Source organism: Petaurus breviceps, unplaced genomic scaffold, assembly GCF_028583685.1.
Source record: "Petaurus breviceps papuanus isolate PSGF00001 unplaced genomic scaffold, PetGlider_PUasm1.0 90845, whole genome shotgun sequence".
NCBI lineage: Eukaryota > Metazoa > Chordata > Mammalia > Diprotodontia > Petauridae > Petaurus > Petaurus breviceps.
This window is the reverse complement of record NW_027187359.1, coordinates 24278043-24294763: the sequence shown is the minus strand read 5'-3', so window position 1 is coordinate 24294763 and position 16721 is coordinate 24278043. Positions and strand designations below refer to the sequence as shown.

The 16721-nt window shown below is 38.3% G+C and overlaps 1 protein-coding gene across 3 annotated transcripts in view; it reads right to left on the bottom strand.

Annotated features, from left to right (window-relative positions):
* The window catches only part of CDH13 (cadherin 13), a 1699366-nt gene that overhangs the window by 529538 nt on the left and 1153107 nt on the right, over window positions 1-16721 (bottom strand). For all 3 annotated transcript variants that reach the window (XM_069072248.1, XM_069072247.1, XM_069072246.1), the window contains one exon: window positions 14789-14933. In XM_069072248.1, coding sequence (XP_068928349.1) covers window positions 14789-14933 — 145 coding nt within the window. The remainder of the gene's footprint in view (window positions 1-14788; window positions 14934-16721) is intronic.

Below are 16721 nucleotides of genomic sequence, written 5' to 3'. Positions count from 1 at the left end.
TTCCCTGGCCACAATTCCTTTCTATGCATTGTGTCTTTCTATTGGAAAAGTAGCTCCTTGAGGGCAGGGACATTTGTCAGATAATTAACAGGTCCTAGTACAGTGCCTGGCACAAAATGGGTGAATTCAGAAATGCTTATGAATTCACTCACTTATTCACTCATTTCCTCTCTTCTCATCTCTGTCTCCTTGCATCCCTATGTTCACTGACTTCTTTCAAGTACCAGCTAAAATATCACCTTTTTATAAGGAGCCTTTCCAGATACCCCATAATGCTAGCCTTTCTTCTGTGATTTATCTCTAATTAATCTGTATATAACTTGATTGTATATAGTAGTTCACACATTCTCTCCCCTGCTAGATTGTGAGCTCCTTGAAGAACGAGGCTATTTTGTTTTTTTTCCTTTCTTTGTAACCTTAGTACTTAACACAATGCCAGACTCATAGAAGGTGTTTAATGAATACTTGATGATTTGATCTGAATCATTACTTAAGTAGTTCATACATTTATTCAAGTCATTGATATTCTTTCTATGTAATACCTCCAATTAGCTGGTAGTTTTATGACAGAAACATTTGGGTAGTTTCTTCTCTGATCCTTTTTTTTCCTTCTTGTCAATGTCAACTTCCTAATTTCAAGACACTATGGAAACTAAAACACTCATATTTCTAGGGAGAGAGTGATGAACTACAAGAGCTCATTGACCAATGACCAGGAGCTCATTATTCCTATATTTTAAACCATGGTTCAGAAATCCAAATTGCATTCTCAGATACCTTATTCTTATCCAATAATTATCTACCTATCTTTTCAGATACTCTTTATTTCAGTTGGAAGCCATAATAAAAATATAACCTTAATCCTTAAGATCTATTTCTGGAATTTTGTATGAAGTTAAGTGACTTTAAATTCATGTAGCTTGTAAGCATTGAAGTTTAGGGTAAAATCCAAGTTTCTTGAGGCATGTGGTTAGAGAAAGGGGAAGGAATAAGCATTTATTCAATGCCTATTATGTGTCAGGCACTGTGCTAAGCACTTTTAACTTTTTTAAACAAATAAATTCATGTGATCCTTAAAATAACCCATCAAAGTAGGTTAGTACAAAAAGCACTGGGTTTGAAATCAGAAAAACTGAATCAAACTACATTTCCATTTCTAACTTCCTGTGTGAAGTTTCAACAAGAAATTTAAACTTAAACTAGAAATTTAATCAAAGAAATTTAATTTAATTAGTTTCCTTATTTGTAAAATAAAGAGGTATGAGGGTTGATGATTTCTTTGGTTCCTTCCCATTCCAAACTATGATCCTATTATCTTGACTGTATTCATGGATACATTACTGGATACTGGATACATTAATACATGGATGACTGTATTAATCATGCTTTTCATTCTCTCTCAAGGGAGGAACACTAAGAAGGCATTGCATCATGTTTGAAGAACCTCCTAACCAATCTCTTGCCACTAGTATTCCTTCTCCAATCCATCCTATATATACTGACAAGTCATTGTTTCTAAGGCATGGTGCTCCTCTATTCAGAGACCTTCAATGACCTTCTATTGCTCAAGTTCCTTAATCTGCTCTGCAAGCCCTTCCCAATTCTAGCTTTTCATGGCCTCTCTTAAAACTTCACTATTCCCCAACTATAAAGCCTCTGCTTTATATTGGATACTTTCTTCTTTGTCCCTGAAATAATCCCCACAAACTCCCCTGTTGAAACCCTTCATTGTGCTAATTTTTCCACCTAGAAAGCCTTACTCCCTTACTTTGACTTCCCTAGTCCTATCCATTTTTTTTTTAAGCAATCAGGGTTAAGTAACTTGCTCAAGGTGACACGGCCAGTTATTTCTGGGTGTGGTGCTGAGTGTCTGAGCCAGGGATTAGATCTCCAGGTCATCCCAACACTGGAGCCCGTGCTCTTACTCACTGAGCCGCCTGGCTGCCCCTAAGCAATTGGGGTTAAGTAACTTATTGAAGGTTACAGGGCCAGTTATTTCTGGGTGTGGTGCTAAGTGTCTGAGCCCAGGATTCGCTATCCAGGTCATCCTGACACTGGAGCTGGTGCTCTTGCTCTCTGTGCTACCTGGCTGCCCCAATCCTATCCATTTTTAAGGTTCATCCATCCCCACCTTAAAGATTTACCTGAAGAAAAAAAAAGAAAGAAATGAGGCTCTGTTCTTATTTTTGGGCGGCCAGGTGGCACAGTGAGTAAAGCGCCAGCCCCTGAGTCAGGAGGACCCAAGTTTGGTTCCAGCCTAAGACACTTAATACCCACACAAAAATAAACTAGCCGTGTAACCTTGGGCAAGTTACTTAACCCCAATTGCCCTTCAAAAGGCAAAAAAAAAAAAAAAAGATTTCCCTGACCACTCCAGTCACAATGACCAATTCCCTCCCTTTTTAGAATTTCTATACCATTTATATCACTCAACTGATCATTTAATTATTTGCTATTACTAATGTAATTAATAGTATTTCACATTTATATAGCATGTTAAATTTTGCACAGAATTTTCTATTGAACAACTCATTACTCACATCTAGACAGTGTCATCAGACTATAGCTGGTGGTCTTCCTGCCTCAAGTCTCTCCCTTCTCTAGTCTGTCCTTCCCTCAGATGTCAAACTGATCTTTCAAAAGTATAATGCTGACCATGTCATACACACCCTACCCACCACCCCCACTTAATCTAATCTAGTGCCTCCCAATCGCCTCAGATATAAAACCTTCATCTGGCTTTTAAAGCCCTCCAGAGCTTCTGCCTTTTCCACCTTTCCAAATGTTTTTGATTAAGTGGGGTTAGATGACCGCTTGTTAAGATGGTTGTAGAGTGGTTTCTTCTTTAGACATTAGATGGACTAAAGAGCAGCTGAGGACCCTACCGACTCTGAGATCCTATGACTCAATCAATTGCCAATTTTTACACAGTTAGAAAGTGATGGAGACAGGATTCAAACCTAGGTCTCCTTTACTCTAAGCCAATTGCCCACTCCATTCCCCAAAGCTAGGTTAAAACTTGACATGCTGTGACTCGATATGTCTACGATACTTTAGTGATGAAATATTCCTTTCAAATATAGAGAACACATTCAAAAAAGACAGCCACCTTCTGAAGCATAACCATCATCTCACCAAGATTTGATAAATGGTTTGAATTGGACCATGAATAGAGAGCCTTCCGTTAAGTATTTACTAGGTTAAATTGCAGGTTTTTCTACTCCTTAAAATAAGAATGTTATGTCATTTCAAGGTTTCTGTAAGTGTTCTCGACTCAGAAGCCCCACTAGCCAATCATGAAGAGTAAAGTGTTATTTCAAGAGGCTAAGAATGCTAGAGTGTCAGTCACATAGGCATTTGTTTGGAACAACTTATATAAAATCCTCAGAAGGGTGATTTTTAAAATAGCCTTTCATTTAAGAAGGAGGATGAGCTATGGAAATAGTGCCATAGAATATATATCCATGTTTCTAGAAACTCCAATTTCTAGCTTATTTTACAAATGCGATGGCAGCAGAATTCCATATAGGTGCCCTCACCAGAGGTGCCCAATGTGTTTATTTCAATTTCATAAACTTGTTGTAAGGACCTAAATGGTATATAGGGCCCCATTGCTAGGAGCTATAGCATACAAAAGACAAATAAACAATTGCTGTTGCTCTAGAGGAACTGAGTATTTAGGATTGATTCTGTTTGTTCCCATTTGCATTATGCTTACCAGCTTGTGAATTGCATTCTTCACAATAACTTTGGCAGCTAAGTTCATTGGTTATGCCCATTTTACTGATGAAAAAGATAATTTGTCATTGTTCTATAAAAATTGAGTATAAATTGAGTTTCTGTAAATCAGGTTTTAAGCATGCATAGAAACTGAATATATTAGTGATATTTTTTCTGGGGGAGAATCTTTTTAAAGAATTTTAAAAACTGTTTAAAATGGTATATGTAGATGGGGATTTTCCTCTGCTAAATTTATACTCAGATGATTTAGTGCAGCATAAGAGTTGATCCTGGTTTCTTGAAGATCATGCTAGTGTGAAATATATTCTACTAAGTGGAAAATTTTCAAGTATGGACTTAGTAATAAAATATGTACCTACTATTCAAAATCAACTTCACTAATTGTGGGGAGACTCACTAAGAAGTTGGTGAAAGAATCAATTTATTCACTACAGTTATTCATAAAGACCATATACTAAGGTATGTTATTATTGTTCAGTCATTTTTCAGTTGTGTCTGACTCTTTGTGACTCCATTTGGAGTTTTCTTGGCAAAGATACTGGAGGGCTTTGCCATTTCCTTTTCCATTCATTTTACAGATGAATAAACTACAGTCACAAAGCCAGCAAGTGTTTGAGGCTGGATTTGAACTCAGATATTCCTGATGCCAGACCTGGTAGCATATTCACTAGATCACCTAGCTGCCCCTACTAAGATATGAAGGGGTTTAAATTTATATCAATGGAGTGTATCACCTACACTGATACAATAAGGAATCTTTTGTTATATTAAACTAAATCTGAATTTACTATGTTGGATTCACTCGAGTATTGAGAGAGGAACTTAACTAGATTTGATATAGACAATATTAGTATTATTATCGATGTATCATAGACACTTCAATATCTATTAGAAGATAGCTCCAGTCACATAACACAACTGCAAGAAATTACTGAGAAGTCAATAGAGAAGTTTGTCCAGGGAGATGAGATCAACGAAAACCACTTTGTTCTATAGAAGTAAGCTGCTTCCAAACATCATGGGTGCATTCTAGGTAAACATGGGATTGAATTTAACATTACAATGGCTATGATCAACATGGTAATGATAGGAAATGTTCCACCAAATAAGATATAAAATTAAATGCTATGTACCATAATATTTATATAATTACTTGAGAAAAAAACTGATAAAAAAAATAATAATGAAGGAACAGATTAAATAGCCTCTGAATACCTTAAAAATCTGGATCTATGAAGAATGTATTAAAAAAATAAGTGGGGAGGGGTGGCCAGGTGGCACAGTGAGTAAGAGTGCTGGCCCCAGCATCGGGAGACGTGGGATTAGTTCCGGCCTCAGATACTAGGCACCCACACAAAAATAACTGGCTGTGTAACCTTGAGTAAGTTACTTAACCCTAATTGCTTAAAAAAAATAAGTGCGGGTGGCTAGGTGGCACAGTGATTAGAGCACCAGCCCTGGAGTCAGGAGTACCTGAGTTCAAATACAGCCTCAGACACTTGACACACTTACTAGCTGTGTGACTTTGGGCAAGTCACTTAACCCCAATTGCCCTCCAAAAAGCAAAAAAAAAAAAAAAAGTGGACACAATATGCCAGGTATTTACTATGATCCTAATAGAAAAGGAAGCTACCCTGAATATACCAGTCATTTAAAAGGAGTTACCTTTGTTAAATAAGAACACTTGATTAAATGAATCAGAGTCAGAAGTCTTGTTTATTGAGCAAGCAGGCAGCTGGTGATGTAGTGGATGGAATTCTGGATCTAAAATAAGGAAGACGAGTTCAAATCCTGCCTCAGGAAATTACTGTGTAATTGGTAAGTCACTTAATTTCTGTTTGCCTCAGTTGCCTCCATTATATAATGGGAATAATAAGAGCACCTACTTTTCAGGGCTTTAAATATTATTTAGAAATTATTAGAAAAAATAAATTAGAAATTATTAAAAAAAAGTATGATGTGTAGTAGGCACTGTATAAATGCTTATTGTCTTTCTTTCCTTTCACTTTCTTCATGAATGAATGACCTAATTTAGTACTTATCACAACCTGCTCTTTCTAGGTGTATAGCTTCTTTCTGCTGTTCCAAAAACATCTTGAAGGCATTGACTGACATACTTTAGAAAGAGACCCACAATTTTGCAGTCCCATATATAGGACTTTCTTAGAAGTCTTACAGACTTTTTCACATTGGCTTCTATGCACTATGGCTTCCAGAATGTAAAACTAGGTGGCCGTTCCCTTAGTCAGTATGTGACTAATATCAAGTTCACTTGTTTTCTCCATCTCAACAATTATTTAGTGGAAAAAATAGATCTTGTGAAATATTCCTCAGATAAGTCAACAGCAATGTCAAATGAGAAATTAAAAGAATTAGATGGCACTTAGAAGCATTTGTTTATCTGAAAATCTGTATCTCATGGACCTCCTCGTTTAGGCTACAGTATAAAGCCTGTAGTATAAGAGAAAAGAATGAGTTGTGGTCATTTAAGATAAAGTAGCTAATGCTGAAAATTCCTATGAGCAAGGAATATAAAGAGAAACTGCACTGACAACAGGTGTGGGAGAAGAACATAAAGGGAGACAAAAACAATACTGTGGGTATCAAGGAACAATGCTGTAGTGTTACTGAGGAATACACTGACACATAAAGTCACATTACCTTATCAAATTAGTTTTTAGGTATAAACTGAGAAATATCATCACATTTTAAGCACTGAACCCCAGAAGTTTCAGAAAACAGCCACTACAACTACTCTAGGAGTAAAGTGATGATATTTTCATCAGCAAATTCATTCAAGTGAAGGCAACCAGGATAGTGAAGGGCCTTGATTTTTAGCCCAGAAAAGAGAGTCCTTGAGGGTGATATGAAAGGTGTCTCCAAATATTTGGAGCGATGGCAAAGGGATGAGACTTGCCCTGCCTCTTCCTCCCTGCTCCTTCCCTCCCCCTTTCCCACCCCTCCCCCGCCAAGCACACACCAAGAGCACAACCAGGATCTAAGAGTAGAAGTTTGAAAGAGATATGTTTAGTGCTGATGTGATGGGGTAAATCACTTCCTAACACTCAGAGCAATCCCAAAGAGGAATGGTCTGTTTTGAGGGGTGGGGAACTCCCCCTCCATGAAAGGGGTAGAGCTGGCAGAGGACGAATGGCTCCTTGTTTGATATATTTTAGTAGAGATTCCTTCCTGGTATGGGTTGGACCAGATGGCTTCTTTGAACTCTCAAATCCTGTGGCTCTATCCATTATACAGGAAACCTTCCCCAATCCCTGTTAATTCTACTGCCTTCCCTCTCAATTATTTCCTGTCTATCCTTTACATAGCTTGTTTGTATATATTTGGTTGTTATTTGATGTCTCCCTCAGCAGACTGTGAGTTCCTTGAAGGCAGGGACTGTCTTTTGCCTCTTTTGTACCTTCAAGATTTAACACAGTGCCTGGTATGTAGTAAGTGCTTCCTTCATGTTTACTGAGTGATCAAGAAGAGACAGAGGAGGAAAGTTAAATCTCCTTGAAAAAGGAGCCTGAGGAGGTGTGATAGTAATGGCAATTAAAGATTCCCCTGTATTGGCTTGGTTTTCAAACTGATTGTGTTAAAACCCAGAGCTTGTTAATCCCACCTGTGGGATGGACTTTTTGAAGTGAAAAGAAAGTCCTGAACTGGGAGGAGCTGGTGACGTAGATTTGGAGAGATAAGAGAGAGGCTGAAGATCTTTTTGGAAGCAGCACCTCGTGGAGAGAGAGAGACTAAGAGAATTGCTGGTGGCCGCTTTGAATTGCCCTGGACTTTTGAGACCTGCCCCCTGAGCTGCCAAGGACTGAGGAGACATGGCTGTTTTGCTGGTACTTTGTCTGTCTGTTTTGATTTTGTTTTGCCAGATTTGTCCACTGGTGAAAGACAGTCCTTTTGTTGAAGAAGTCCTGGAACCTGGCTGTTCGCTAAGAAGCCCTGAGACTGTCCTGCAGACAGAGAGTGAATACTGTCCACTGGTGAGGGACAGTGCTGTTGTTGCAGGGGTCTGGAGACTGTCCTGCAGACAGAGTGAATACTGTCCACTGATGAAGGACAGTGCTGTTGTTGCAGGGGTCTGGGAGCCTTTCTGTTGGTTCAGAAGCCCTGAAGAAGGATTTTCTTGTTGTATGTTTACAGAAATCCTGGGAGAGGGCTTTGCTAATGTGTTCAGGGGTTCCAGGACTGTTCTACAGACAGAGGATGAATTCATGAAGGGACTGGCAATGTATCTTATGGCCTTGCTAAGCCTTGTCTCCCCAGGAACTAAGATTGCTGAGAACTTGCCTCCTGTCAAGATGAAGAAAAGACCTCCATTTGGGTATTAAGTGCTGTGTTTAAACTTGATGTAACTCTGGGGTAGATTCAATTGTGATCCAGGGGTGGGGAACTTTTGACCTTATGTTTGGAAACTAATCTCCATTTGAGAAGAGGGGCTTTGTGGTGGACTTAATTAAGGTATAGCCTAGGGGTGGAGAAGTATTTAGAACAGGGACTTTGTAATTGATTGAATGATTGGAAGGTCCTGGGGTGGGGTAGTACTTGGAGATTATTTAATCACACTTAGTAAATGCTGTATTTTGAATGATGTCATGTTTTGATCTTCTCTGTTCTTGGTTTGTCACTGAATAAAATAGAGAGCACCTATGCTGGTATTTTGAACCTGGGAAGTTGCCTTTGCTTGGCATTACATTACAGGAGGCTTGGGTTTGAAGGCTGAACGGGTATCAGAAAGCCAATAACCTTCATCCCTTCTGGGATACACTGTGCGGCCAATTCAGTGTCAGTCCTTTAGGGAATGTGCTTTTGAAAACAATGGCATACATTCTGAAAGCTGTCCTTCAGGGTACATGTCTATCACCCAACCAGTAAGAGTTTTACCTCCACAGCAGATGATCAGAACAGACTTGTCTAATGTGCATGATGTAAGTGCTGATTAATCTGGTAATAATAAGGGTAGACAGAGAGTTGAAATAGTGGCAGCAAATTAGGATTCAATTCCAGGTCCATAGCTGACTTGCTATGCAGTCTTCAGCATATCACATCCTCTTCACAGCTCAAGGGAATAAGAATATTTTCCCCATGGGGCCTACCCTCTTTCCAAACAGAAATGTCACCGCTGAAGATAATATCCTCTGTCTCTCAAGCATGCATTTGCAGGATCATATATCTTCCTCCCATCACCCCACATTCAGCTGTCATCTATCAGCAACATTGTTTCCTTCTGTGGGCTCTGTAATGGGACTGACAGCACACATCAGAGGACAAGGTGCATGGGCCTTCCTGCCTGGCTAGCTCTCCCTGTCTGTACCTGCCTCCAATCAAGGGAAAACCAAGTTTTAGTAATACCACAGTAGGATGAGAGAGGATTGGTAGGGTTCATGTGGTACTCTCAGAACTGACAATAGAAAGCAATAGGAACAAAGCATTCATTCATGCAGCATCAGTTCAATGTAATCCAAAGGGTGCCCATGGTCCAATAGTGAAAAACCCCAGGAAGTCTCTGCCAGGGAGACACAGCATAGTTGCTGTTGTTGTTTTGAATTTATGCCTCCTGGGCTCATATCAGAATTTCAAGCACCCATCTTCATGCATCTGGGACCCTAAGCACTCCCTGAGGTTCAGGACGGACATATATAATCAGTTTTAGGAATTAATCATAGATTTTGCTACTGTGACACAAGCATTGTTAAGGAGGGTAGAAACCTGGGTTCTTGTCCCACATCTCACAGTAGGTAATGCAACACTGAGATGCAGAACATTATGGTGGAAGGAAGCCTACCAAAGGACCTTGGTTTCAATCCTGAGTTTGCCACTCACTCACCGATATGACTTTGGGCAAGTCACTGACCCTCTCTAAAACTCAGTTTCCACATCTACAAAATTAAGGCGTTGAACTAGAAGACCTCTAAGCTCCCCTTTACTTCTAAATCTATGATCCTGTGATTCTGGGGACCTGAGGTTGTTGCTATTGTTGAGTCATTTCATTCATGTCTGACTCTGACCCTTTTATGGGGTTTTCTTGGCAAAGGTACTAGAATGGTTGCCATTTCCTTTTCCAGATCACTTTACAGATGATGAACTGAGGCAGAGTTAAGTGACTTGCCCAGAGTCACACAGCTAATAAGGGTCTGAAGTCTGATTTGAACTCAGAAAGATGTGTCTCCCTGATTCCAAACTATCGTACAGAACAAATTAATTCCCTGCTTCAGTTTTCCCATTTGTAAAATAAGCGTTAGTTCACTTTACTATCCTTTTCCCAAGGAAGAAGTTTCCCTCTAACTTAAAAAAAATTCTAGATCCAGTTTGGTAAAGTTGGGGATTCATCGCTGATTGTGATGAAATATTAACTACAGTGCTATAAGAAATGATGAGCTCAATAATTTAAGAAAAAAAATAAATATGGCTAGACTTGTATAAAATAGAGTGAAATTAGCAGAACAAAGAGAATGTCATATACAGTAACAGCAATATCATTTTAAAGACAACTTTGAGGGGCTAGGTCATTTTGACTATTATAAGTCAAAGTACCTATGGGAGAAGATGTTATCTGCATTCAGAGAAAGATCTGATAAATCGAAAGATATATGGAATGATTTTACATACATAGTATGTGTACATATATGTGTGTGTATGGAATATAAAAGTATATGTAAATATATATGTATGTGTGTGTACACACATACATATACACACACAAATTTTATCCAATGGTGTCCATCTCGGGAGGGGGGATAAAAAAAGGAAAAAAGAAAAGAAAAGTTACATGATAACTTTATTATATATTTAAAAGGAATAGCAAGTTGTATGTAATAGATTTACAGTTTCACATGCAATCATTTTTTTCTGTTCTACTATGTTATGGAAATGCTTGCTTCATTTCTTAAGTTCAGAAGAAAAGTTTTAAAAATGAAAAAAAATATATATGTAAGTGTGTGTGTCACACACATTTTGGTTATTTATTTGAGGAAAATAAATGGATAGATAAAGTGAAAAGGACCACTGCAGTACTGTTAAAGTTCAAATAGTCATTTTTTTTTCTTCATCGGTTTCCCTTTATCCAGTAATGAGGATGAAAGAATACCTCTGTGTTTAGCACCACGCAGCTCTAAAAGGTATCTTGTCTGAAAATACTGATAAATATATGTAACCTTCACAGGGAATGGATCTGAGTTGGCAACCTTCAAATACACTTGACAATGACAAAGATATTTTTCTTTGTGGGAGATGAACTTCTGGAGTGTTTTACGTGCTTGATTTTCCTCTGAAAACCTTGAGCACCTCTTTGCCCCACTCTTCCTAACTAGTCAGGTACCCTCTGGAGAAAGGACGGGAGTAGCAAAGGAGACTTCACTAGCTGTAAGCTTGAAGATACTGACAGTCTGCTCAGCCTGGGTTTCCTAAAACATGAGATATAGATTTCTTGATCCGATTAGCAAGTCACAGTCTGCTAGGTGCTATTGATTAGCTCAGGATAAAATGGCCCCCAAGCCCTTTCCCTACTAGCTGTTTAGCTGTTTATGTTGACTATCTAAAGAACCACATGATTAGCATGGGGGTATTTTAGAAAAGGCATCTCTTTAAATTCTCATCCCTCATCAGCTTCTGAGTTAGGCCCAGAAAAGAAGACAAATAGTTGGTGATATTCAAAAGAGTCATTCACATTGTCATTCTCACCATCTGTAACACAATCGTAGCTACAAGAGGGAAGGGGAAGGTAATAAGCATATATATCTCCTACTATGAACTAGTCATTGTGTTAAATACTTTACAAATATTCTCTCATTTAATCCTTACAACAACCCAGAGAGGTAGGTGCTGTTATTATCCCTGTTTTTAGTTTAAGAAACTGAGTCAAACAGAGATTAAGTGACTTGCTTAAGGTCATATAACTAGTACATTTCTGATATTAACTCAGGTCTTCCTGACTGCAGGTCCCATGCTCTATTCACTATAACACCTAGCTGACCCAACTATAACACTAATACTATGGGGATTCTCAAAAACCTCATATGTGTCCTCAGAATTTGTGTGCTGATTTAGAATATGAAAATCTAAACACTGAGGCTGTTCCTACATAACTCATTGTTAGTTAACAAACATTAATCATTTATTATGTGCCAAGCACTGTACTTGGTCTTAGGGAAAACAAAAACAAAATCTTAACTCTTTTGGTCTTCAATGAGTTTGCATTATCCTTGAGGTAGTACATAGGTTGGCACGCACATGTTATTATCAAGGAATAAAGCAGTATTTATGCATGGAGAGAATGTCATATTTTCCTACATTTCACATAAATCCAATGTCAAGTTCAAAGTCTGAACTCAAAATCTGTTTGTCCTCTGGTGTTGACTATTGTCCAATTTCCTTACATTCCCTGGGTGCGGTAGGGGGTATAGATGACACTATTAATCCACTAGATGGAGTTTGAAGACATCATCATTGACCAAAGGGTCCTAAGATGAAATCAGACAAGAGAACACTAGACAGTCTGAAACCATTATTTGACTGGCTAAGACAAACCCATACAATGTTGTATTTCTCAAGCCAAAGTGTTTTCTAAGCCATTTTTTATTCTTACCACGCAATCAAGTGAAATAAAACACTGATTCAGGCCAAAGAATACAGCCTGTCTGGACACAGTTGCCTCATGCAGACAACCAACAATGTATTTTTTATGGCATAATATCAGTCATAAGTAGGATTTTGAAGTGCTTTGCATTTTGCTAGAGACTTAACAACAACACAAACAACAACAAAAATGTTTTATGCTTTTAGAAATTCAGTGTGCCAAAAGTTCCATTTTTGAAAGAAAATATAGCAGATGTAAGGCTATTAAATTTGAAATCTATTCTTCCCTAAAATTGAAAGAAGTGAGCACTAGCAGGAAAATTGGATGCCTTCTTATCATAAATAGCCAATGCAGACATATGCATGCTCCCAGCTTCCAAGAACATAGCTACTATCTCTGTGCTCAGAATAGGGTCCCACTGAATTTTAATTCCTAGTTTACTTTGCCCCTCAGACATGGAAACATAGACTTAGAACTGTAGAAACAATTTTTTCTGCTACTGTCCACCTCCAGTCCCTTGGCACCTTCACATGAAGCTCTCCTACCTTACTTTATCCAGTAGGTTGAGGGAGATATTAGAAAAAAATTAAAATCCTCATTTGCTTTTACATGCTGTTTTCCCAATGGATATGTGATTCTTGAGGGCAAAATTGATTTCATTTTTCATCTTAATCTCTTCACTTCATAGCCAAATACCAACTACTATACATAATAAACATTAATAAGGAGGCAGTATGTTTAAAGTGAAAAGCCTGGCTCTGTAGTCAAAGGATATGGGTTCAAATTGCACTTCTGATGGGGATTACATAAGGGGATTACTTTGAAATGCTATTTTTGAATTGCTTAGTACAGTGACTAGACCATGTTGTTGTTGTTTAGCTGTTCCATTCATATCTGACTCTTCCTGACTCCCCTTAGGCTTTTCCCTGCAGAGATACTGGAAAGGTTTGCCATTTCCTTCTCCAGCTCACTTTACAGATGTGGAAACTGAGGCAAACAGGTCAAGTGACTTGCCTAGGATCACACAGCTAGTAAGTGTCTAAGGCCAAATTTGAACTCATGAAGATGAAGATCATGAAGATGAACTCATGAAGTCTCTCTAACTTCACACCTGGCACTCTACCCACTGTGCCACTTAGCTGTCCCATACCTTGGAATATAATAGTATTTTTCCTTCCTCCTTCTTTGGGCCCTTCCTCTGCCCAATTACAGAGTTATCTCTCTGTAAAATCAAAGGTTGGACTAAATGGAATCGGTTGTCCCTTCCACATTTAATTCTGTGATCTTAAGTTAATTGATTGCTTAATTATTATAATTAGAATCTACATAGCATTTGAAAGCTTGCCAAACTCTTTATATATGCTATTTCATTTGATCCTCACAACTCTGTGAAAAGCATTATTTATTATCCCCACTTAGCATATGAGGAAATTGAGGCTGAGAAGTTCAGTGACTTGCCCAGGGTCATACAGCTAGTAAGTATCTGAGGGAAGGAATATACTGTAGTTACTGTACCACAGAGATGTCTTAATGTCTAATATGAAACCACACTTACTGAAAATGCCACATCCTCCTCCTTCACCAACCCCAGTGGAATCTAACTACTTTAGAGAAAGATAAAGCTATAGATGGATGAAGAATGCAGGCAGAGAGACCAGATCTACTAGAAAGCAGAGAGCTCTTCAGTACAGCTGCAAGTTACTTGCTTAACAATTCTAATGGAAAGCATTTTAAGGTATATGTTTAATTCTGATAACAGAGTCCTCAAAAGCACCTGTTCAAAAAATGTGTGTGCACACACACATGTATATGTACACATGCATGCATGTTCACAATTATATGTATGTATGCATGTGTATATACACACGTGTGTGTATGTATATGTGTGTATATATAGGTAAAATGAGTTGGACCAAACTTCCTTTAGTAGAAATGATCCACAATGGAAGGGCTCTTCTAAATTCTGTGACAACAACTAAGTTGGACATTTCTACACATGCTTAAAAATAGACCTTTAATTAATGACAAAAATTTTCAGACTGCATTTCCATGACAGAAGTAAATAAACAAATAAACAGCCCTAAACAATCCCATTAAGACAACTTTCAATGAAACGTACTGTGGACTTATTGGACTGTGCAGTGTTATAAGACCCACTCATGTCAGTAACACACATTAGTCTTCAGGCTAACAAGGTTTATCTGGGATTCTTAGAGGAAACTGGGAGAAAGTCCAGTAGCAACTCTATTAAATTCTACCATTCAGCTTAATTTAATTTTGTTGTGTAGGTAAATAACAATACCATGTCAAATGACAATTTAGGAGAAAGAAACTTACGCGTGCACATACACATGTATGTACACACACACACATTCTGTAGGAAACCACAAAAAAGTCATCCAACATTATTTTAAAGGCATTTTCCTCTAACATGACTGTAACAAATAATACAGAAAGACTTACCAGTAGGAGAGCCTTCCATGACATGACCGATGTATGGTCCTTCCTTAAAAATGGGCCTGTTGTCATTCTGATCAATCACAATGATATCCAGAGAGACAGGTCCCTCAATGGTTTTGCCACTGACATCAGTAGTCTCCACGAACAGCTGTTTGAGTAAAGAGATTGGGGGGGAAAGAAATTCATTTATTGTGAAAACTGAAATATGTTCCTCCTGGGAAAGATAGGGAACATCAGCAATTTTGTTGTAATTAGCCATTGGCAAAGTTCAAACTTTGGTCTCAGTGGATAGTCACTAGGATTGAATTAGAAAGTGAAGGATTTGAGTGAAAGAGAAAAATCAATTCTTGCTGGATCCCCATTGGGTACTTTGCAATTAATTCACTGAATTTGCAAAAAAGAACCCAAAGAAATAAAAAAAACACAATCTGATATGAATGATGTGAAAAACTGCTGAGGGTATGATGTCTTCTATTTCTCTATCATAATTATGCTTACAGGGAATATTTTTGCTGGTAAGAGAAATGGCAAAGCAGTTCATAGAAGAATATTGAGTCATTACTTCAAGCATTTGTGATTTAATAAGTGTGGGTGCCCCCTCCAATTTTGAACACCCTAAGTCTTCTAAATCATAAGGGAGTTGATTGTTGCCCAGACATAACCAATATTTATGTGATGAGAGAGACAGACAGAGAGACAGAGACAAAAGACAAGAGGAGAGGATGTCATGGACATACTCACCCAGGAGGTCACAGTTCTCATGCCTCATAGATCACACCCAGTCCTCTTCCTAGTTCCCTAATCTTGACACTGGATTACTTTATGTTGATACTAGTGAGCATTATAGAATGTGGCTTGAGGTCACTTAATGGGATGGCCACTGACAAGGGAATGGCTCCACCCAGAACTGCCCTTGTTTGAGACACAAAGGAATGGCTCACCAAAGACATAACCTTGGTGAATTCTAGTTTCTTTTTATATTTTTTTCTCTTTGAGTCAAAGCCACTGCAAGAGAATCAGGACCAAACTCATAAATATGAGGAGAAAAGAGTTATGGGATCTTTATCTTTTCATTTAGGAGTCCTGGGATAATCAAAGAAAAATGGTTCATATTCTTGTTAAGTCTTCCTTTATATTCCCTCAATCTCCCTCCTTAAGGGGCAGCATTGCCTACTGATATTTTTTAAGAGATGTATCAAACTATAACTCTAGTACTGTACAGCAAGGGTCTCTGAACTACCTTTGTAACTGTAGACATATTAGTTCCTCTTTGAAGGTCTCTCTTTTCCCAAACATACACCCATTATTTCAGGTCTTCAAAGAAATTTCAGATTATCACATACCAAGTATGTTGTAGAAAGCAGATTTTTTTTTCAGCTATCAGTCAGACCAGCACTAGCTGATCATTGATTTGCATCCCACCACAGAGCATGTATGATTCACAGAATCAGATAATTTTATTGTTAGAAGGAACCTTAGCAGTTATCTATTCCAATCTAAAACCAAAAGGAAAACGTACTTTAACATGCCCAACGATTGTTCAACTAGCCCCAGCTCCACGGAAGGGGACTCCAGTAGTTACTGAGGCACCCCCTTTAGAGCCACTTTGGATCAGCTCCTGTTGTTAGGAAGTGCTTAACATCAATTCTAAATTAACCTTTTTGCTTCTTCCATCCATTGACACTCTTCTGCTCCAAGAGGGAAGACTTGTTTAAAAGAGGATGCCTTGGACCCACCCAGAGTACTCTGGAAGTATATAATGGGTATCATTTTTCCTCCTCTGTTCTTTTCAGCAAGCAACAGCTGATAATATAAGTTTTTAGATGTCCTTCAAGCATCCTCCTCTTGGGAAAGGAGCCAGGAGCATCTGAGATAATTCAAACAAATAGAACATAGATGCATTTGTTATCTCAGCATCATAACTGTTTGCTTATCC